We start from the raw sequence: 23,703 nt of genomic DNA on the forward strand, positions 1-23,703 counted from the left end.
GCTTTATTGGAACACGATGGTAACACAAAACATGGATTTGAGGGCCCACCACAGATGCTTCTCCTCTAGGGAGCATGCGCCCCACTTCTGCAGCCATCAGGGGCTCCAGGAGGCCCCCAGGAGGGCAGGGGCGGCTACAGCCAGACCTGCAGTGGCAAGTGGCATGTGAGCACATTGACCTTGGCCCTGACCAGCTGAGTCTGTGATCAGCCAGACCAGTCTTGTGCTCCATCGACTTGGCCATGACTTAGAGATTCACCTGTCTCAGACTCCTGGGGAAATTTCCAAGAAGGGGATTCTGGGGTTTCCAGAAGGAATCCAGCCAAGAGACTGAGCATCTCTGGGGGCCACTGGGGCAAATAGTGCCTTATATAGGCCAAACAGTCTTCTAAGGGCTAGACATACAAGGGTCAACAGAAATAGGCAGGACTCATGACCTCCTGAGTAGGGGAGACGGACAGGGGTCAGGGAACCACACAGATGACTGTAAGTGACAACCATGCCCATGGCTTCCAAGGACAGTTCTGTGGGTACGGGTGGGAGGACTGACCCAATAGGGAGGGTCAAAGAAGACTCCCTCAAGAAGTGATGTTTTGGCTGAGATCCTGTGGCTGAAAGGGCAAGAGGAGCTTTTCAAGTCATGGAAACAGCTCTGTGTGTGTCCTGGTAGCTGGAGGAGCCGTGAGATAAAGAAACCCAACGCAGAAGGCCGCTAGGGTTGGGATGAAGAGATGGAAGGGAGTGTGGGGCAACAGGAGGCTGGAAGGCCCCACCACGCGGGGCCTGAGGGCTGTGGGAAAGATGTTTTTCTGTATGGGTTTGCATTTTGCACAGCCCAGTGTGGCCGTGGGGTGGACGGTGGGCTTGGGGGAGGCCAGTGGGGAATACGGGAAGCTGTTTCAATTGTCCTGATGGAGGGGATGGCAGTGGGACTGAGTGATGACAGGGCAGGTGGAGAGAACCAGGTAAATGGTGGATACAAGCGGGAGCTAGGATACAAGAGGATGGACCACGCGGAGCCAGGAGAAAGTTGATGCCAAGATTGACCTTTGGAGCCCATGGCAGGGCTTCTGTCCAAGAAGGGGGACCCTGGGAGAGGAGCGGTGCAGGGAGACGGTCAAGGTGCAGCTGTGGACATGCTCACGGTGAGGTTGAAAGTTAGTCAAAGGCTCCCAGAAGGAGCCTGGGCTCCAGGTACACATGTGTGAGTAATCTCCTTAGAGGTAAGTCTCTTGGTACCTTCAGTGGGTGGAGACGAGGCCACAGAGGGCGAGAAATCGCAGTGAGAGGAGAAGACTCGGGACTGAGCCTTGGGGAACAGCACATGTGGTGGCTGGGGAGAGAACGGTGGGCTGAAAGAGGGACTGAAAAGGCAGGGGTGGATGGGGAAGGGGGACCACAACAGGGGTTCTTGGAACCAAGGGAAGAGGGGGCTCAGGGAGGGGCAGCGGTCAGCGAGGAGAGCCCAGCAACACCCTCATCTCTCTGGGGCTGCCACCTCCTTCACCTCTTTGGGTGTCTTCAACAACCCTGAAAATAGGAAAGGAGAGCGTAGCCCCTAAGACAGAGGAGAAAAGAGCTGCTCCAAGGTGTCCGCCGCCACACCTACGGTCCCGCATCCAGCAGAGGGTGCAGCGGGGCCAACTTCCCCACCCCTGCCTGTCATGTCCTCACCACCCCACCTCTCCCTGTCCCTCCCTGTGGCCCCTCACACTTGCCCCAGCAAGCCTGTTCCATGCCACTCCTTGTTGATAGAAAGCACCAGAGAGGGTCAGAACTGCAGCATGAAGGGACCCCCCCAGGCTCCGGGTCTGAGCCTCGCTAGCAGGAGGGTCTGCTGAGTCAAGGAAATATCGTGGCCTCTTCTGAGAGGCAGTGTAGTGTTGTGTCAAGAGCATGGGCTTCTACCCATCCTCCCATTTGTCTGTTCGTCTGTTTGTTCCTTCCTTCCTTTAGCAACTATTCTCAAGTGCCTCCTATGTGCCAGGCACACTTTCTAGCTGAGTGGCCCCTTACTTCTCTGAGCCTCATTTTGCATTCCTGTAAAGACAGGTCGACCATCCCTGCCACATGTAACGAGGATGACGTGAGCTCAGGCGGGTGACGTACTCGGCACACAGTAGGTGTTCATTAAAGGCTAATGGCCTTCCTTTCCCTTCCCTTCCCTCCCTTCATCCTGCAGAACCCACGAGGGAGTGAGAGGCCAATACTTCGTGGCAACAACCCTCTGCCGTGCTCAGAGGGCAGGCGTGTGTCAGCACATACGCCTCTGTGTACGCACCTGTGTGCACATCCCCGAAAGTCCCACCGTCTCTGCCCGTGACTCAGGGCCAGCACCAACCTGAGCCTTGAACCCATGGGATTCAGCAGACCCAGACCCAGGGGAGTCTGAGCACAGAGCAGTCTGCTCCATCCTAGGCCAGAGGACCCCAGCACCCACCATGTGCTCTGGGAGTCCCCAGACTCAGGCTAGGGTGTGTCCTCGGTGGTTGGGGGGTGGCTGCTGGGTCCTTAGTGGCTCCAGGAGTCAAATTTTGGTGACCAGAAGCAGGATGTTCAGCGTTCTGGGGCTGGGTCTAGACAGCCTCGGAGGGCAGCATCCTCACCGATTCCTGGGCCAGTGTCCTTAGCAGCTCCTCAGACAGTGGCTCTCCCGGCTGCTCCTCCAAGGGGCCTCCCACGTGTCTCTGGAGGAACCTAAGCACCCACAGGCTCTTGCAGCAGCTCAGAAGATTGCTGGAGCACAGGGTGCAGGACATCGCTGGCTTCCTGGGGAGACACAAGCATAGGTTAGGGCTGAGGTGACCACTGAGCAAGGCCAGTTGGGCCAGACCTTGCCTCTGGCCTTTGCTTCTTCTAAGCCGGGAGCTGGGAATGGTGGGGTGGTATGGGGCAGGGAACCTCCCACGTGAAACAGGGACTTGTTCCCTCAACCCACAATGGGGAGCATTCAGGAGACTTGCTTTCAAACCCCAAATCAGCTTCTAACATGCTGTGTACCCTTGGTCAAGTTACTTAACCTCTCTGAACCTTAAGTGAAGGTAAAAATAACCACCTTTCCAATTCTTGAAAGGATTAAGTGTTACAAAATATGTTTAAAAGTATCCCACACATTGCCTGGCTCATGGTAGGAGCCCAGTGAATGTTTGCTATTTCTGTGTCTGAATAAAATGATTCCTGAACACCTACATCATGTTTTGCATGAGTTGGGGGAAGGCTGGGAGAAGAAGACACAAAGATTTATTCAGCCTTGCATTAAAATCAGTTGTGAATGTGTCTGTCTCTCCATTAGAATGTGTGGTCCCTGAAGGCAAGGCGCTTGCCTTTCAAACCCCTACTAAGTGGCTGCCGGCACATAGTAGGTCCTCAGTTATGTCCATTGAGTCAAGCTGATTGAAGGTCACTGAACGTAAGTTAGCCAAACACTTGGGAGGAAAGTTTTTAACAAAGTATTTGACATACATTTTCAGAAAGATGAAGACTTCCCCCACATCTGGGTATACAAAATTCCTTTGGCCTGTTGCCTGCTAAGATGTGGACAGCTGACCTGCTTTTTCCTTCCGATACTTTCAGTGAGTAAGAATTCCTTCATCGTTTTTATTTCAAGCCTTCTGAGGTCAAGAGAAAAAGCCTCAGTGTGGAGGGCCTGTGTTTTTAGTACTCAACACGCAGGTGTCCCTTTATAACCCGGAGTGGGGGCAAGCTCAGAGCTTTAATCAGGCAATGGGATCTGGCCAAACTTGGGTGGCATTGTTTTGTGTCATTGTTTCTATGATCACAAGTACTTTCTGTTTTCCACAAGTGATACTGCATTTCCATTTATGGTGATGATATAAAGTCTTATAAATATATTTCAGTGAAAACAGTCAGGTGGTGTAGAGACTTAAGTGTAAATTATGCAGTTGGGAGAGGACTATGGGCTGCACAGGGAAGGGGATTTGCAAGCAACTGTGGTTTGAGGAGTGTCCTTGCAAGTCCTGGCCCACCCTGTCTCATGCTTGGCCCCAGTGCAGGAGAAGCTAAGCATTGCTTGGTGTCCCTAGACGTTTTGCCTGGGGTCTCTGCAGCTCCAGGGCAGGACAAAATCTGGCTTGAGCTCTGTCTAAGGCAATGGCTGCTACTTCGTTTCTTGCTTCCCTGCCTTGGCTGGAGCAGTAGTTTTCTTCATCCAGTTTCAGGCTGGAAGCTAGCCCTTGCTTGGTCCTGACACTCACTGCGGGTCCTCCGGATGTCCCGTGAAACTCGTGCCTGGCCTCAGCTCTAGCCCTCATCTGTTAAGGTATTCTGGCCCCCAGAGGAATCAAACTCACTCTCTTCCACATGGAGAGAGAGCAAAGCATCGTGCTTCCCCTTAGAGTCCATCGGAGGGGAGTATAGATCTGGATCCCTGCTTTTGTAAAGGCTTTGTGAACAAGGACACAGCCAACACCCACAGCCAACACCCCAGCTTCCCTGGATGCATGGTATGTTCTGGCTTAGCCAGTACTGGAGGCCTCGCATGGCCCAAGCTCTCTCATGGGTTTGGCCAGCCCCACCGTCCCCAGAACACCTGCCCTCACCTGGACCTCCAGGTCACACCCCTGCACTTCAGAGGCTCCGGTTCTTCTCCGTGCCAGCAGTGTACATATTTGACCAAGTAGGCAGGTATCTACCCTTGGATTAACATTCCAGATGGAGCCTGAAGTGTGATAAGGTGACTTTCACGTAGATTAGATTGAAATGATCCAAGACAAGCTAGCTCTAGGCTAGGAAATTACCTCCCTTCTAAAAGGCTGTAAAATCATTTAAAATAATATTATTATGTAAGTATCGCATGTTCATAGTAAAAAATTCAGAACATAGAGACTAACAAAAAGAAGAAAGTAAGCATCTCAAATAACTCCACTACTCAGACATATCTTTTTGCTACGTGGAGATTGTGTCAAAAAATATTTTTAAATGAAATACATCAAAGAGGCTATATAAAAAACACATGTGTGTGGCTTAAAATATTAAAGAATATTAAAGTGAATACAAGTGTAACCACCTCTCAGGTTAAGAAATAGAATTTACCAGCCCCTGATTTGTTTCAGCAAATATGTATGTACTCCTGAATAATATACTGTGTTGTTCTGCCAGGATTTTACTTTTATAGAAATGGAATCATGTTTTAGGATTCTTTTCTGCAGCTTCCTTTTTTTAGTTGTTGTTCAACATTATACTTCTGAGATTAAACTCTGTCAATGCGTGAACCTGTAGTTCATTTTCACAGTCATAAAGTATTCCATTATGGGAAGATACTCCAATTTATTTATCCATTCACCTGCTGGTGGACATCTGGGTTGTTTCTCATTTTTATCTTCTCCCTTCTCATACTTGTTTTTGAATCTACACTCTACTGGCCTCATCAAATAAACAGGAGAGTTTCCCTTTTTCTCTTCTCTGAAGAGTTTGAGCAGGACTGGAACGATCTTTTCCTTGAGTGTTTGGTAGAACTCCTTAGCAAAACCAAGTACTACTGGTGTTTCATTCACTTTCTTTCTTTCTTTATTTTTTTTTTGCGGTACACGGGCCTCTCACTGTTGTGGCCTCTCCCGTTGCAGAGCACAGCCTCCGGAAGCGCAGGCTCAGCGGCCATGGCTCACGGGCCCAGCCGCTACACGGCATGTGGGATCTTCCCGGACCGGGTCACGAACCCGTGTCCCCTGCATCGGCAGGCAGAGTCTCAAGCACTGCGCCACCAGGGAAGCCCACTTTCTTTATTTTTTAATGTTTATAGGACCATTCGGGTTTTCTATTTCTTCCCAAGTCAGTTTTGGTAAGTTCTGTTGCTAGGAATTCGTGCACTGTATCTGAATTTTCCCTTGTTTGGGGCATAAAATTGACCACAATGTTCTTATCATCTTTCTTAATCGCTGCAAAATCTATAATAATATCTCCCTTTTAGTCTTAATATTGTTTGCTTATGATGTTAATGATTAATTTCTCTTTGTGGTTTTGTCAATGTTACTTTGTCAGTTTTACTTTTTGCAGCTGGTTTATTTGGTACATACAAGTTTAGAATTCTTATCCTTCTAGTGAATTGAATCTTTTTTCAAAAGATGGTCTTTATCTTTAGTAATACTTTTTGCTTACAGTTCACTTTGTCTGATATTAATATAGCTACTCAGATTTCTTTTGGTTAGTTTTGCCTAGTATATCTTATTTTTCCTTCCTTATGCTTTCAACTTTTTTGTTTCCTTAAGTCTATCTCTTGTAAAAGTATTTGTCTGGGTTTAAAAAAAATCAAATCTGGCAATCTCCATTTTTTTTTAATTGGCCCAGGTTATTCCATTTACATGTCCTGTGATTACTGATATATTTTGACTAATTTCTTCAATGTGATTTTGTGTTCTACATTTGTCCCATCTTTTCTAAAATTTCCTGTCTTTTTTTTTTTTTGCTTTGTTTTAAACTGCCTTTTTTCTCCTTCTCTTTCCTCCTTACCGTATGGAATTTCCATCCTCTTATTAAATTTGTTTACCATGCACATTTAACTTAATAATGTCTAGTGGTGTGGAGCCCTTCCTCCTTTACTTAGCTTGCCATCCATGCCAAATATAAGTTGGGATGAGACACTAAGCTGGAGCCCCACACTGTGTAGACTTTATTACATCACACACATCTAGAGATACTTGTACGTTTAATATTCCTGGACTCCCTTATCGCCCATCTTTGCCCTGAGCTCTGACACTTGAGACTCGGAGGTGTAACTGGGGTTCTAGGAGAGCACATAATAGGTTGTCTGCCAAGTGCTTATGGTAAACATCTTATTTTTACCTTCCCATCATCAATTCCCCTTCTCTTGGTAATAACACCTTGATTCTTCTTTGGAATCCAAACTTCCCTACTCTTTGCCCATGTGGATGAGGTGAGATTTACCTTATTCATTGCATTGGCTCCAGGTTTGGGTACAGAGGTAAAGACAGGACCCCATCCAGCCAATGAAACTTAAGCCTAAAACTTTCTGTTGGAACGGGAGGAAAGGGAAATATTTTCCATTGGGGCTACTAAGATGGTAAGATGTAAGCTTGGAGCTCCTGGTGGCCCCATGGGGAGACTCTAACTCAAAATGAAGGCAACACAGGGTGAAACTGAGTTGAAAGCTGGAGAAAGACAAAGTTGTGATGACATTTGAGCTCCTGAATCCAACTTGAAGCTACTCTTGATTTCTTCAGTTCTATAAGCTAATTCCCTACCTCCACCAATCCCAGCCTCTTTTAACTGGGTTTCTGCAACTGACAGTTAATAGTGTCCTAGTAGCATTCTCAAATAAATGTTCTTTGAATATCTTTTCACATGAGGGTGCTATAATATGTTCAGCCACCAGGGGTCAGGACCCAGTTTCAGTGAGAAGCCTTTTGCTCAGTCTCGCTCTGAACCTCGGTCTCCTCATCTGTGAAATATGTTAATAATATCAAGCTCACAGGACTATTGTAAGGACTACAGATAATGACTGTCAGTGACCTTTTCCATTACCATCTACGGCTTATAGTACAAATTATCACACAGAACCACCGCATGCGCACATTGCTCTGTCTTGTACTTGCACCTATACACATGTCATCCCCATTGCTTGCAATTCCTTTACCTTCTTTGCTGTGCACTTTGAAGTGTTTCAAGGTTCTGTTCAGGCATCACCTCCTCTGGGAAGCTGTCTCTGAGGTTTCCCAGGATTACTGATTCCCTCCTGGCTCCTACAGCCCCTCTGCTGAGACACTTACCTCCTTGGGTTAACCATCAATTTACCTATCTCCCAGACTAAAGGCAGGTGTTGGATCTTTCGTCATCTACCCCACTGTCCAAGTTTATAGGAGGTGCTCAATCGTGTGTGTGAACTAATGAATGAAAAAGCCAGCCAATCTCATTTTCGATAGTGATTCTCCCATTTTCTGACTTCCCAAGTTCACAGATCAGCAGAAGCAAAAGCACTTCCCTGGGCTGTGGGGCAGCCCTTACCCCACTCTGTGTGGTGTCTCATGCTGGCTTTATTTCTATATCTACCTTCCCACTCCTACCAGCCCAGAAGAGCACTGTGAGCCAGGACCTTGGGACAGACAGTGAGGCATGGTGACCATTTCAGCAAATACCTGCTGAGCACCAGCCCTGCGTTGGGAGGATTGGGACAAAATGTGTGATTTAGAAGCAGGAGTCATGCATTCAGTTTGAGGCTTCCTCACTCCCCTGCTGTCGGATCTCAGACAACTCCACCTCCCTGTCGAAGCCCATCTCCTCGTCTGTAAAATGAGCATAATCCCAGGGGAAGTGCTGTAGAAGCCAGGAGAAGTGATGGGAGAAGAGAAAGGTTTAGAAATTCCAGAAGATTCTCCCTTTCTCCCTCCTCTTTTGTTTCCCAAGACAGGTACAGCCATTAGCTGCTTTTCCCTGAGGGTCACCAAGAACTGGCCCTTGAGGGACTGCGTGTTGTAGGCTGGGCTGCTCCCTGAACCCAGACCCTTGCTTATCCTGCACCCAAGCATCTGGGGGAACTGCCACAACCAGAAGGGTAGTTTCACGTATATCTTGGGAACTGGGTCAGTGCAAAGTCCCCTCTCCTTTTTGAGGAAAGGGAAGTGGGAGAGCTTAGAAAGGGGAAATGGCCCTCTAGTGCCCTGGGAGCCAGCCACAGCCCACCAAGTGTCTGTTCCCTTGTCTTACACTTTTGCCAAAATCAGGGGTGACCCTCTTCTCCAGGCAGACCTAATTTCTCATTGTCCTAAAATAAGCTATGAGGTGGAAATTTCAGGATGCCAAGTTACCCAGAGCCCACTCATATGAGTGTTATCTTCAAATAACTTTGTTTTCTACCACAAACCAGTACTTCCCAGTATTTGGCCGAAATGACCGAACTTCAGCCTTCCGCTCATGAAAGAAATGATTTTTTTCAGGGCCTTCTCATACTTTTCCGGAAGTAAACACAGAGGGTTTGCCTGTGTCAGCGTCTGCTTTGAAGGGTGGAGGGCCAGGGCAGGATGATGGGCGCCCAGGGCCAAGTCCATAGGTGGAGCTCTCTTTCTGTCCTTCAAGCTGGGCAAAGGCTTCCTGCAGGAGTTTTGCAAAAACAGTGTTCATTTTCATGACAGATAAGGTGGGAGAAGCATGCACCCACCACTGGGAGAGCCAAGGCCTCAGGGCATGGGTCTGGCCCTCAGTCAATAGTCACGTTGAGTGCTTACTGTGTGTTTGGGGTACCTTGGGGGCCCCACCACCCACTTCTTTACAGTTGAGGGAACTGGCTCTTCGTGGGATTAAGTGACCTGCCTGACCAAGGTCACACCAGTGCATGGAGGAACAGGGCTCTGTGCCACGTCTGCTAGGTCCAAAGCCTATGCTCTGAGCCCTAAGACCAGCCAAACGACAGCCACCATACACTGGGCTCCTGCTGCACGCCAGGCCTGGTTCTGGGCGTTTTGTAAATATTAGCTCGACCTCAAGGGCTAGGTACTATTAGTCCCCCTATTTGATGGAGGAGGAAACTAAGGCACAGAGAGGTTAGGAAACTTGCCCGAGGACACACAGCCGGTGAGGAGTGTTGGGCATTGTTATAGCACGCTGGGCTTGCTGCTTGAAGGAGAAGTGAAGGTGTGGCGCGGCCTACTTCCACTCAACCCTTCCTTTGCCTCCGTGTCACCCACTTTTTGCTGACGACTGAGACGGCAAAATAATAAAATGTTGAGAGTGATCATGGGTCAGGCACTTAACGTTGAACTCTCACAATATCCACGTGATACGTATGATAGAGTTACGATATTCTTATCTCCAACAGATGAGGAAGTCTGAGCCCAAAGAACTTTAGTTCACTTGCACAGCAAATAAGTGGTGGAGAACTGAAAGAGCCCAGCTTGGTCCACCTGCAAAGCTGGAGATTCCCTGCCCCCACCTCCCCTCCCCGTCCAGTGCAGGTGGACTCTGGGCCATGCTCAGATCTCCCCAGTCCCAAGGGACATCTTGTGTTTACCCTGCCCGGCTGCTTCAACCCTAAGTAACATCTATTTGAGACTGGCTGGCTTGCCCAATCCTCTCCCTGAAACTCTGGAAAGTTTTTTAAAACCGAAGGAAACCCCCAAAACCCTGCCCACTCACACCAGTGGGTGCTCATGGAAAAAGAACCCACAGTGCCCAAGGCAACTCTCAAAGTCATGTCCTCTCACTCACTCCATCCCACCCCTCTGAGGCAGGCGAAAGGTCACGCCCATTTCATAGATGGGAAATTGAGGCTCAGAGAGGCTGCCATTTGCCCAAGGTCATCCAGGTGGGTCGGGCGCTGCATCCTGGGCTCAGCTCCTGGCATCACTATGCCAGTTCTTTTGACTGAAGACTTATTTGCTCTGTAGTCTCTGAACGGCTCAGGCCCTGGACGTGGGCTCACCTCTCTGATGGTTCCTCCTTAGCCCCTTCTTCTCCCTCTTCCCTGCCCCTCTGTCCATCCTTAAATGCCAGAGACCCCTTCTCCTTGCCAGCTATACCTCTGCCCTAGTCAGTCCCCCTCACAACCCTTCTAGGACCCTCCCCCTGAGTGGTGTCCAGTAAGTAATGCCTTCAGAGGTGGCTGGTGGGCCCCCGTACAGCCAGTCTAGAAAACAATTAAGCAAAGTGTAACAAAAGGCCTCAAATATCCCTCTCCTTTCACCAGTAATTCTGGTTCCAGAAATTCAGTTTCTGGGGAAATAATCTGAAAGAAACAGAATGTTCTCTGCATGGAGATGTTCATCACAGGACTGCTTATAAGAGCAAAAATAACGCCGAGACAAGGGCAAAATACAACAACAGGGGAGCATTTTAGTCAGTCTCGAGGCTCCTCATGGAGCCCCATGCCTGCCAGTGAGCTGCTGTGGACGACACTGTTCTCGGGCCTGTATATCTATTCTCTAGTAACATCCCCACTTACAGATGAAGAAATGGAGGCAGGAGAGGTAACGTGCCCAAGGGCAATCAGGCAGTCTGACTCTCCCAGGCTCAACCATTCCCAGGGCAGTGGTGGTTACTAGTCACCATCACCGGCTAGTTAGGTGTTGAACGTGGGCCAGTGTGTCAGGTGTGTGGTGTGTCGCTGGCGGGGTAGAAGAGGATACTAATTTGAGATGTAGTGGGCTTGTCCCCATTGCCAGTGCCACACACACACACGCCCCGCCATTCAGGCAGTGACTCAGAACAGAAGCAGAAACAACGGTGAGAGAGTTCAAGGGCATTTGACTTTCAGGAGCCTGTGAGAGCAGTTCCCCACCACCCAGAGAGGAAGCTGGGGCAGGAGGATGAGTTAGCTGCTAGAGTGGGCCCCGCCCCCAGCCTCTCCTTTGGGGGTCAGAATGCTCATTGGAGGTGAGGTGAGGGTCTGAAAGTAGAGGGGCTTGTGTCCTACTTCCTAGGACAAGGGGGGTGGGCCTGCAGACATGGCCATGAGGAGGCTTCACGGAGCTCTGTACCCCAGGTCCTCTGCTCTCACATGGGGCACAAGAGGCCCCTAAAATCTCCCAGACCTACAGTGAGCCCTAGCTTGTGGCTGGGCCTTGGGGCCTGCCTGCTGGGCGATTCCTGGGGGCCTGTAGCAGAGGCCGAGGCCCTTGGGAGGGTGTGGCTCTTCCTCAGCAATCCAGGTAAGGCCAGGAGCAGGCCAGCTGTGTCCCCAGGGCCCAGGCATGGCATGGGCACCATGGATGGAGAAGGAAGCCATGGGGGCCAGACAGCCTCCGGGAACTTAGCTTGCCCTGGAGGGAAGGAGGGGGCAGTGGAGAGACTCTTGGATTGACTGGGTTCAACTTCCAAAGTCACCGTGTTTACAGCTGGAAGTGCCTGAGAGCCCCTGACCTGGAAAATGTACGTTTCTCCACCATCCATGAAGTGGTGGCCTGTGGGCATCCGCAGCAGAATGAAGCAAAGACTCTCACACCTGAGCGGACTCCGCGCTCTGCTCTAAGCTTCCCTCCCAAGCCAAGCATTAACGCCCTTGGTCCTTTTCCCAGCCCTGGGAGGGAGGGGCTGGGATGATCAGTCCTACTTTTCAGATGGGGACAAAGTTTCAGAAAAGGAAGTACCTGCCCATCAGTCGCCTTCCCATCGTCTGTGAGTCCCCGGTCCCTCTCTCCCCTCCCCGTCCCTCCTTTCCTCCCCCACTTCCAGCCTCCTCTGCCTAGGACGGCACCTCTAACCTCTGCCCTTCAGCTTAGGAAACTCCCGCTTGTCCCTCAGGAGTCAGCTGAGCCATCACCCCTTCCAGGAGGCTTTGCCCGATTCCTGGGCCACCCCGCGGCCCTCTTGGTTCCCATACCTGCCAGGTCCCAGCACTTATCCCACATGTTTGTACCCTAACAGCTCATCTCATAGATCCATTAGTCACCCCCTTTACCGCCCCCACACACACACCCTACGGGGAAGGGGCACTAAAGAATGACTGAGTGAATGAATCAGAGAGACTCGGCAGCCCCTAACGCAGAGACCTGCTTAGGATCTCCACACGTGGATCCTCTTGTTGCCATGATATCAGGACCACATCTCTCATGAGCGACAGAAAGGGAGTACAGAGCGTGGCTTCAGGGCTTGTGTGAGATGGCAACAGGAATGGAGTTTCTCTTTGACTGTCAGCGTTCCATTTCAATGATGATGAAGTATTTATAAATATTCTGTGTTTCCCAAGTCAGTGTGGAAAAGGGAAGTTCCCTCCAATCCTCTGGGTGCTGGGGAATGCCCTGCTGCCCACCCAGAGCGTCTGACCCTGGGTGACATTGGCGTGTGCTCAGTCCTGGAATGAGGAAGGCCTGAGTCTCGTCCACCTGCCCGTGAGTCCCAAAGCCTGTGGCCCTCCCTGCAAGCTGCAGCCTTCTGCACGATCAGATGTGGACAAGCAGAGCCACATGCCACTTTTGGGAACTGGGACAAACTCCCCTGCCCCCCACCTCCCTGCCCAGAGATGGGCAGGGAGGGAATGGTCCTCACTTCTCAAGGGAGCCTCAGGCTGGGAGAAGAAGACACAAAGATTTATTCAGCCTTGCATTAAAAGGACAACCTAGGGCTTCCCTGGTGGCGCAGTGGTTGAGAATCTGCCTGCCAATGCAGGGGACACGGGTTCGAGCCCTGACCCAGGCAGATCCCACATGCCGCGGAGCAACTAAGCCCGTGCGCCACAACTACCGAAGCCCGCGTGCCGTGCTCCACAATAAGAGAAGCCACTGCGATGAGAAGCCCGCGCACCGCAACGAAGATCCAAGGCGGCCAAAAATAAAAATAAATAAAATAAATTTATTTTTTTTAAAAAAAGGACACCCTAAAATACCCATTGGGTCTCAGGCACACCCTGTCCCCGTCCCCTGACACTACCTCAAACAGCTGCTGTAGGTTTAATGAACACAGCATCACCCTAAAACAGAGAGCCCTGTGACTTACTGCTGTTTCTTTAAGAGCAGTGTCATCTGCTGGAAGCCTTAGCTCTCTTTGACAGATGAGGAAACTGGGGCTCAGAGAGGGATGTGATCTTCTAAAGGCCGTACAGCCTGTCAGTGGCAGAGGCAGTGAGAAACCCCAGTCCCCTGTCTGCCAGGCTGGGTCTCTCTAGGAGCTCTGTCCTGTACCCAGTCTGCATCCCTACCTGCCTGTGACCCCTGCACTCAAAGCTCAGGTTGCGACAAGGTATGTTTTACTGAATTTGCCTGCATACTCAGGGTGATTCATTAGTATGAGAAACAGGTTCCCCCTCGCCCTCGCCAGAAGATTTTTGACACAAACACAGTTGGGGCTTTGGCATAACTTCTCTCTCTTGTTAAGCATTTATGTATAATTAGTGTTGGAATGGTCCCCTGAGTTGGATCTAAGCCCCCCATTTTCAGAGGAGGGACACGAGGCTCAGGGTCAGGGTCCAAACTGAGCGATTCAGTGGTACAGCTGAGACACAAGTCCACAGAGCCTGCCACGGACTTTTCAGCTGCTCCTTTACAGAGGGGCCACAGGACGGAAGGAAGGAAGGAAGGAAGGAAGGGAGGAAGGAAGGAAGGAAGGAAGGAAGGAAGGAAGAGAGGGAGGGAAGGAGGGAGGGGGGCAGGAAGAAATAAAGGGAAAAGAAAGGAAGAAAGAAAAATTACCCCTTACAAGCATCTACCCTGTGTTGGGAGCTTTGCACAAATCGGTGCTAAGGCTCATCACAGTCCTCACAGGGAGGTATTTTTATCCCTATTTTGCAGATGAGCAGGCTGAGGCTCAGAGAGGGCAAGCCACCTGCCTAAAGTCAAGGAGCCAGCAAGTGCTGGGGCTGGAATTGGCACCCTTTCCTTTCCCCTACACCAGCGGTTGGCAGACGATAGCCTGTGGGCCAAACTCAGCCCACCACCTATTTTGTTGAAATGGTTGAAAAAAAAGGTGCATAGAAGAATAACATTTTGTGACTGGTGAAAATGATATGGAACTCCAATTTGGGTGCCCATAAATAAAGTTTTATTGGAAGGCAGCCACCCCCATTCACTTAAGTATCGTCTGGGGCTGCTTTTGCGCCGTACCACCAGGGTTGAGTGGTGGTGATGGAGAACATAGGCGCCGCAAAGCTAACTTATTTACTATGTGGCCCTTTGCAGAAGAGGCTCGCAGAGCCCCGCCCTCCACCCTGCTGTCTCCCAGGGGTCTGGAAAGTCTGCAGGGCCTCCCTGTAGTTGCGCAGGTTGTTCTCTGCACAAGAGCATGGGGGCTGAAATCCAGACCTCTTTCTGCTTGCCAAGCTGTGTGGCCTGGGGCTGGGTCCCCTGCAGAAAGGGCTTTCTCTTAATTTGTTCACCTAGAGTGTTCACCTTTTTCTCATGGGTACAAAGCTACTAGCAGCGCCCCCTCAGGCATGGTTCCCCTTCCCTCCCCTTCACAGCCCCTGGAAAGGCAGCTCCATAGCAGTCCTGTCAGATCTTCGGCACAAGGACCCAGCAGGGAAGGTGGGGAAAGGGCTGGGGCAGGGGTCTGTGCAAAGCCAGGGAGGGAGGGAGGCTGGCGGGGCACTGGCGGGGCCTCCAGCTCTCTTCAAAGGCACAATCACCAGGGAGGTAAAGGAGGGGTTCTCTACCTTTCGAGTGACTCCTGGGGGGGCCACGATTTATTCTCCTTGACTTTTGAGGTTGTAAAAGGCTTCCCACCTCCTCTCCCTCTGCTCTTCCCATGATTTCCTCTCCAGGGCTGGGAAGGGGGTCTCACTCCCCAAACTCTCTGGAGAGACAGAAGATGAAAAGGGTTAATACCTTGTTGCATCCCGCTGTTCTGCCCGCAGCTGTGTAGAAGTGCAGGCCCCGCAGGCCTGAGAACGGCCTTTCCGAGCCCACCCAGGCGGGAGGTAGGAACGTGGGCCACCTGTGGGTCCAGGATGCAGCCTCCCGGCCCCCTCCCCAAGGGCCTACCAACTGCCAAGAGCTGCCATAAAGCCCAAGCCCTCGGTGAAGGAGAAATGGGACCATGGACACAGAAGGGAATGGGGGAAGGGAGGGAAAGAAAACACAAAACAGAACGGAAAAAGGAAAGGAAGGAAGAACAGACAGAAAAGAAAGAAAGAACCTCAACAGCATTATGCTAAATGAAACAACCAGGCAAGAAAGCACACGGATTGGGGCTTCCCTGGTGGCGCAGTGGTTGAGAGTCCGCCTGCCGATGCAGGGGACACGGGTTCGTGCTCCGGTCCGGGAGGATCCCACATGCCGCGGAGCGGCTGGGCCCGTGAGCCATGGCCGCTGAGCCTGTGCGTCCGGAGCCTGTGCTCCGCAGCGGGAGAGGCCACAGCAGTGAGAGGTCCGCATACCAAAAAAAAAAAAAAAAGCACACGGATTATCTGAAATGTCCAGAATAGGCACACCTATAGAGATAGAAAGTAGATTTGTGGTTGTCTGGGGAATGCAGGGATCGGGAGGTGGAGAGCTGAAGGCTACAGGGTTTCTTTGGGGTGATGAAAATGTTCCAAAATTGACTCTGGTGATGGTTGCACAACTCTGTGAACAGACCAAAAACCGGTGAACTGTACACTTGAAATGAGTGAATCGTATAGCATGTGAAGTATATCTCAATAAAACTGTTATAGAAAAGAAAGATAGAAAATGACAGAAAAGAGACAAAATGTAAAGAAAGAAAAAGAGAAAGAGACGGATGGCAAAGAAGGAGAATTCATGTCTGTTCGGTCTGTTAAAGCACCTGCCACCGGCCAGGAACTGTGCTAAGTGCCTGTATCCCTGACTCCATTTTATTCTCACAATTCTGCAAAGTAGGTCTGATAATTATCATAGTTTTATAGGTAAGGAAACTTCAGCTCACACTGTCAATGACTTGTCTAACATCACCCAACCCCTAACTAGCGGGGGACCAGGGCTCATACCGGGCTCCCTAACTTCCACACGGAGGCAGGAAGACACCCCAGGAGACTTGTGGTGTGACCAAGCCAGGCAGAGGTGACAAAGCAGCAGCCAGCAGGATGCCAGTGTGCAGGGGACAGCCAGGCCCCTTAGCTGGGGGTAGGGCGGGGGCTGGGGGTGGGGGTGGGGGAGAAGGGAGGGGGACCAGCTGCTCTGGGCGCCTCTGCAAAGAGTGCTCAGAAAGGCCCCTTAAGAGATGCTGGAATCAATGTGCCAAAATGTTAAGACTATTTCAGGACCCAAATGATACAAATAAACAAGTCTGGGCTCTTGAAAGGGTAAATTATGCAAAACTTCCTTTCTGAGCAAAGCCCCCTCCTTCTTAAGAAGTGTGTGTACATCAGTCATGTAACCTTTTTACTGCTAAGGGAATTGCGGCCTCCTCTACCAGACCAGACTAGACTTTGAGCAGAAGATAAAGCCACTTCCGCCCTTCCCCAGCCCCCAGACTCTGGCCAAATGGGGACATGGCGTGGAGACGCCATGGACCGCTTCCAGGTTGTCTGAAGTCTGGATTCCTACCCCAATTCCGGGATCCCTTCATCTTTCCTGGGAGGCAGGGTGAGGGGTGTGAGTCTTTCCACCCGCAGACCCTATGATTTACAGCGGCCGGTGGATCCCTCTGTGAGGCCCGCTGCTGACACCACTACTTGGCGGGAGGCCCACAGTGATGTCAAAGTTAGAAAAGGGAACCAGGAATTTCTGAGTTCCCACTGTGTTCCTGGAACTTGGCATTTCGAGACTTGGTTCCCTGATCTCTAAAACGACTGGTGGTACTAATCACTTCTCAGGGCTCTTGGGGACCTAGAATGAGATATTCATGCATTCGTTCATTCACTTATTCATTCAGCAAATATTACTGGGCGTCCTGTGCCAGGTACTGTGCTAGGTGTTAGACAGGGACCAACAGAGATGTGAGCCTGCCCTCAGGGAGCTTGCGGTCTTGGGGAGCAGACACAGAACAGAGAGGCTGTCCCAAGACGGGTAAGAAGACTGCCTTGGGCTGAGAGGAGGGTGCGTGGGATGGGACTAAGCGTGGCCTGGGGACAGGACCGAGGGGCCCAGAGGAGGAGTTAGGGCAGCGGAAAGCGTCGGTCAGGGCAGGGCCTTGTTGGTCAGGATGAGAGCTCTGTATCATAGTCCAAGAGCACCAGAAGGGCAGAGCAGAGGCCCATTCCCAGCTGGACGAAATGCTGTCTCACTGGCAGCAGAAGGAGGGCGGGCCCTGGCAATGCTGGCAAGAGGCCTGTGAGGGGAGAGAGCTGGCAGTCGGGGGGCACCTGTGGCTCCTGGCCTCCCTTTGTGCCTCTTCTTCCTGAGCTCAAACTCCAGCCCCTGGGAGGGTGACAGCCGCAAGCACAGGGCCTCTGCAGAGAGGAGGAAGTACCAGCCTGCCCCCCCCCCCAACCCCGGAGAGAGACAGCTGGTGCCCAGGAGTCTTATCTCCCTGCCTGGGGAGATAACGCAGGGCAAGGGAGTGTATGGGGAAAGACCCAAGAGCCCTGGGCAGGGGTCCAGAGGTACAGGGTCTACTCCCTGCCCCAACCCCAGCTTGCTCTGGGCCTCAGGTCACTTGCCTTCCTGGGCCTTAGTTTCCCCATCTGCTGTCTATGGAAGTAGCACTCAGAGCCTGGGCTAAATTCATGTCCATTCAGCACTTCCTCGCGGAAAGAGCCTGGCTTTGGGGTCAGACGGGCTTGGGCTGGAATCCTAGCTCTGCCACGGACGGATGAGGCTGTGTGGCCCGACGTCAGCTACTTTGCTCCCAGAAGACTGCTGCTGGCTGGGGGCCCACGTTTTGAGAACCTCTGGGAAGAGGGCCTCTGCATGGCTCACTGCTACACCCCCAACAGTGCTGGCATGTGGCAAATTCTCGGTGAGTGCTTGCGAATGAATGAACTCTCAGTGGTTTGTTTCGGTGGGGGCAGAAGGGGCTGGAGGGTGGGTGTGGGCCTGGGGATGGTGTCGGGAGGTGGTCAGGGGCCAAATCATGAAGGGTCTCCAGTGCTAAGCTGGGGAGCTGGGACTTGTGGTAGCTGAACGTGGACCCCAGACGTCTACATCCTCATCGCTGGAACCTGAGAAAGTCATCTTATATGGCAAAAAGGACTTTGCAGATGTGATTAAGTTAAGGACTTTGGGATGGGGAGGTCATCCGGGATTATCCCAGTGGGCCCTAAATGGAATCACAAGTGCCCTTATTAAAAGAAGGAGGCAGAGGGAGATTTGGCTACCGAAGAGGGGAAGGCGATGTGACAATGGAGGCGAGAGGTCAGCGTGATGTGAGCAAGGGGCCATAAGCCAAGGAGGGCGGGTGGCCCCCAGAAGCCAGAAAAGGCAAGGAGATGGATTCTCCTCTGAAGCCTCCAGAAGGAACCAGCCCTACCAACATCTTGATCTCCCAAACTGTAAGAAAAGAAATCTGTCTCGCTTCCAGTCACCAAGTTCGCCGTCATTTGTTACAGCAGCCCCACCTTGGAAACGAATGCAGGCCTGTATTCAGTAGAAGCAGTGGGGGTTACTGAGCAGGGTCGGTGGAGCAGAAGGGGTGAGGTTGGGGAGCTGGGATCAGAGAAGGGTAGAGGTGACGAGGGGCAGGGTAAGGGTGGACAATGGGATCAGGAAGGGGCAGACAGAGCATCCTGCTGGGGAGATGACTGCTGGCTGGCCTCAGGGCAGGGAGGACCAGACAGCTCAGCCACTGTCTCTTGGAGTCTCCCCTTGCGCGACTGTGCCGCCCCCCCGCCCGAATCCCCTGCAACCTCCGCCATCACCAACCAAGGGCAGACACCTGGCCCCTTGGCGGGGATAAGGGCTCTCTGTCAGGCCAATGCTGGGTTTTGTTCCCAGACGGGAAGCAGGAAGGACACACTATTGGTCATCAGGGAAGCTGGAAGCCAACCTTATGGAGGGCCACCCAAGTCCCCAGTCGCCCTGGCAGCCTCTACTGGAAAATCAAACTCGGGCTGTTCCTGGCTTCCTGGATCCCCATGCCCCCAACCATAGTATAAGGCCCTTCAGCTGGTTCCCCAGCCTTCTCTGCCAGACCCCTCTGCTCCGCGGCTGCTGTGTGTGACCCAGGCAGGCACGGCCTCTCAGCTGGCCTTGGTGGCCAGGGTGGCTGTGATGATCAGAAGAGGAGGTGGACACTCCCTGCCCCAGCGTGCCACCCTGGAGGAACGGGTCTTTCCCCTCCACATTGGAGGCTCAGCTCAGAGGTCTGCTCCCGGGGATGGGCTCTTTGGGCCAGGTGCTGCCTCCTCTGGCTGCCCTGCACACTGGGTATCAAGCCTGGGCACGTGCTGCTCTGAACCGTGGCCAGTCTGTTCCTCAGCCAGACAGGCGGTGGCATGAGATGGGGGCTGGCTTTATTTCCCTTTGTGCCCTGGCACCTGGTACAGGGGTGGGGATGAGATGCCGTCACAGGAAGATTAATACATAGAAATAGTGGCAAACCTAAAACTGGTACCTAGTGGGTGTTCAGTGAGGCCTGGCCATTGCTGGTGAGTGCCTGCTGCGTGGCTCCCTAAGGATCGGGGGTAGAGGCAGCCTATTAACCCGGGTCCCACAGGTAAGAGCAGTGGGAAGTGGGATGGCAACCAGAATGAACAGTGTCAACAGCCTTCTCTAGAGTCCACACCCCGTGCTTTGTCCTTTGTTTGTTTTGTGAACTAAATTTGCTTTGTACCAGAGTCTGCTTCCTGAATGAGGCAGTGTGGGAGGACAGGGTCATCTTATCTATCAAGGCCAGACGTGGAAGCCTTCCTGTCTGCATTTTGGAGAGATGCCTTTAGGTGGCTTGGAGGATGGATTTGAGAGGGAGAGTCTAGAGGCAGGGAGGCCTGGAGGAGGCTGGTTGCAGGAGCAATGAAGCTTGCTCCATAAGGATAGCAGTGGACGGGTGGAGGGCCCGGGACCAAAGTCTATGGCGGGACCCTCCACACCTGGTTCCTACAAGGACCAGAGGGACACAAGGCCGAGGGGTCCAGTTGGGCAGTTTCATCCCCACAATGCTCCACAGGGACCAGCACCCAGAGGGTGTGAGTGTGCAGAGTCCATGCAAGCTTTTCTCAAGTCTGATGCTCAAAGGTCGAGAGAGGACAAGTATCCTACCGGGGGTCATAGAGCCTGTTGGTGCCCCTTAGCACATGTGTGCTTCAGGTGGCTCTGGGCAGGCTGCTTGAGGACAGACCCCACATTCTACAAGATGAGGAAACTGAGGCCCAAGAGGGGCAGAGACTTGCTCAAGCCACAGAGCTGAGACCGAGGCTGTACAGTTGACTAGCCATACCTGTCCATCAAAACAGATGCCACAATGTCACTTCTACATCCCTGGCGCTCAGCACTGTTCCTGGCATGTGATAGGAAGTTGACAAATGTTTGTGAATGAATGAATGAATGGATGGATGGATGAGTCGGTCACACAGACCAGCATTCTGGGGGGCAAAGGCATGGTCTGTGGGAAGACAAAGGAAAGCGACATTTATTGAGCATTTGTATGTGTCAGATGTTCTACCAGCATCCTTTCATTTATTCCTCTCGACAGCTAGATAGACCTTGCTCAGACCTATAAACCTTCTCTCCATGTGTGAGCTTCCTCAGGCCACTCAGGTCTTTGGTGAGGTACCCCTTAATACCTTGCATGGGTTTTGTCAGCAGTGAATTGATCTCAATGTCATTCTAATCCTGTTTATCTTTTCAGCCTGGGTACCTCTCGGGGGTGGAGTCCTGGGGCATCCTCTCTCTTGCATCTCCTGCATCCCAGACATCCAATGGTCTACAAGACTATGTTTTAACAGCCTCCTAGATTTTGCTCTGTTCTCTTCTCTCTCATGGACCAGTACCACATCCCCCCTTCACTGCTGTCCCCATCTCATTCTTCTGATCCATGTCTTAGGGGACAACCAGAGCCCTCTTTCCAAAGTAGAGAGATGCTTGGGTTATACCCATGCTTGCTTCTAATCCTTCCATCTTCCCCTGAGACCTACAGTACAATGTCCAAGCCTGGCTTTCAAGGCTTTGCCTTCCCACCTTGGCCAGTCCTCTTTCTCCTTCCACTTGAGCACCCCCAAAGTAAGAGCTGACGCATAAAAGGTGCTCAGTGACGGTGGGCTGAGTGGGGTCTCTGATTTAACCCCCAGGCAGCAGCATTATTCCATGGCCATTTGAGGGCCGTCCTGGCAGATTTAGGTGAACACTTATGACCATTAACTAAGTGGCCGAGTTGGACCTCAAACTTAGGACTCCTGATTTTAAGGACAAGGTAGCTAGAAAAAAGGTCCACCAGTTCTGAGTCAGGGGAGCTCTATCCAGATCCCAGCTGTGTGGCCCTGGCCAAGTTCTCTGCGATTTGACTTACTCCTTTTAAAAATGGAGGTAAAAAGTTCTACCTCAGCGGGTGTTTGGGAGGATGGAATAACACGAGGTTTGCCAAGTGCTCACGAAGAATTCCCAGCACATAACATCCAAAGCAGCACCTCGGGAACAGCTGTTACCATGAGTGGGACCCCGTCCCTGTGCCCCGCCCCACACACAAGCTGCCGGGGCAGTTACCTGTCTGTGGCTCCCTGGGGGGCCGTGACCTCTGTCCCACTCCACACCTGGAGCCTCAGGGGCCTCTCTTCCTGCCACCTGGGTCCTTGGCTTGGAATCCTCGTCAGCTGAGAGCTGTTGGACTTCAGAGAAGTTCTGTGGGTGCCGTGGTCGGTGGGGCTGCAGCAGAAGAGCTGCTGGTATGCTGTGCGGAAGTCTCTATTCAGAGCAGCGTACAGGATGGGGTTCAGGGCTGAGTTGGCATAGCCCAGCCACAGAACCACGGCTTCGAAGGTCTCGTTGATGGCATTATCCCCTTTCAGCCCACGGTAAACAAAGACGGTGAAGTAGGGGAACCAGCAGATGATGAAGGCCCCCATCACGGCTGCCAGGGTCACTGTGGCTTTGTGTTCCCTGATGGTGGCTGCCCTCCAGGAGCCGACGTTATGGATCCTCTTGGCCTGATCCCACGCGATCTTGAAGATGCGGTAGTAGGTGATGCACATGACCAGCAGAGGCAGGTAGAAGGTGACCAGCCCGTCCACTAGGCCATACACCAAGTTGACCTGGACTTTGCACTTTGGGATGGTGTGATTGGCACTGCTGGTCTCAGTCCTGCTGTTCCACCCCAGGTGGATAGACAGGAAGGATAGGGTGATGGAGATGACCCAAATTAGGACCAGGGAGATGGTGACGCGGACAGGGGTGACCAGCATGGGGTAGCGCAGGGGATCTGTGACGGCGCAGTACCGGTCGAGGCTGATCATGAAGAGGTTGAGGATGGAGGCCGTGCAGAGCATGACATCTAGGCTGGTATAGATATTGCAGAAGACCTTGCCGAAGCTCCACCTGCAGGACAGCTGGTGGAAGGCAGAGAAGGGCAGCACCAGGAGGCCGAGGAGTAGGTCAGTGATGGCCAAGGACACGATGAAGCAGTTGGTCAGACTGCGGAGCCGGCGGTTCAAGCCCACCGCCAGGCAGACGACTACATTGCCGGCGATGGTGATGAGGATGAAGAGGGTGAGGACCACGCTGACGGTGATCTTCAACGCAGCAGGGTCCAGACAAAAGGAAGAGGTCGTGCCATTGGACGCCATCCTGGGACCCTATGACTCCTTCCCCTGCCTCCGGCCCCTGGCTGCTTCTCTTCCAGCTCCCCAAAGGGTCAATTATGTCCACCACTGGGCTCCAAGCTGCCCAACAGAGCCAAGAGAAGTGTACAAATGTGGAGAGGCTGCAATGACCGATCCAGTGCTGTTTTTCTAGAGGTAAGTAAAGCTGTCTCTTAGGAGGTGTTGGGCATGAGCATGAAGGAAGATGAGGGAAAGCTAGTCCTTGAAGCGAGGTTCCTGGTTCAAACCCCAGTCCTCAAATGACCCCGTGGCAGAGCCGGCTTCCTCCTGGGACTGAACAGATCTCCACTCTCCAGGTTTTGCATAGAGACTGACGCACTGGGGCATGAGTCTGGAGGTGGCTTTGGTTTTATTGGGGAGGCATCATGTGGAGACATGGCTGCAGCCTTCTCCATAGCGGGTGGCTGCTCCCATCCACATGACGGGGGTCTAGCACTGTTGCCTCTCCCTCTGGAGTCCACTGGAGAGCGTGAGCTAGAAATGCAAAGATTGAGTGTTGAGCATGTTGAAACCAGACCGAGAGTGTGACCTGATTCAAGACGAACCCTTCTAGACCTTGACCTCCCTTCTAGACGCCAGGAGGCATGGGACCAGTCCGGCACCACTCCTGAGAAGGGACAGAAGCAATCAAGATACATAGCGGGAGGAGGATGGGAGACAGGATG

At 52.1% G+C, this 23,703-nt stretch overlaps 1 protein-coding gene across 2 annotated transcripts; it reads right to left on the bottom strand.

The window, feature by feature from the left end:
* HRH2 (histamine receptor H2) lies at positions 1-23,002 on the bottom strand. 2 transcript variants are annotated; one of them, XM_060006782.1, is made up of 2 exons: positions 21,927-23,002; positions 1-2,769 (listed from the first exon to the last, which is right to left on the bottom strand). In XM_060006782.1, the coding sequence occupies exons 1-2, from the start codon at positions 23,000-23,002 to the stop codon at positions 2,577-2,579; spliced, it is 1,269 nt and encodes a 422-aa protein (XP_059862765.1). In that variant the 3' UTR covers positions 1-2,576. The 2 variants fall into 2 exon arrangements, with proteins under 2 accessions (XP_059862765.1, XP_059862766.1); XM_060006783.1 differs by lacking the exon at positions 1-2,769 and adding an exon at positions 20,793-20,829.
* Positions 23,003-23,703: the final 701 nt, after the last annotated feature.

This window comes from Delphinus delphis, chromosome 3, assembly GCF_949987515.2.
Source record: "Delphinus delphis chromosome 3, mDelDel1.2, whole genome shotgun sequence".
NCBI lineage: Eukaryota > Metazoa > Chordata > Mammalia > Artiodactyla > Delphinidae > Delphinus > Delphinus delphis.

Excerpts from the sequence above, each read along its gene's own strand:
- HRH2 (XM_060006782.1), bottom strand. The coding sequence starts at position 23,002 with ATGGCGTCCAATGGCACGACCTCTTCCTTTTGTCTGGACCCTGCTGCG. Across the intron at positions 2,770-21,926 it reads CCCCAGGGAGCCACAGACAG|GAAGCCAGCGATGTCCTGCA; the intron begins GTAACTGCCCCG and ends GTGTCTCCCCAG.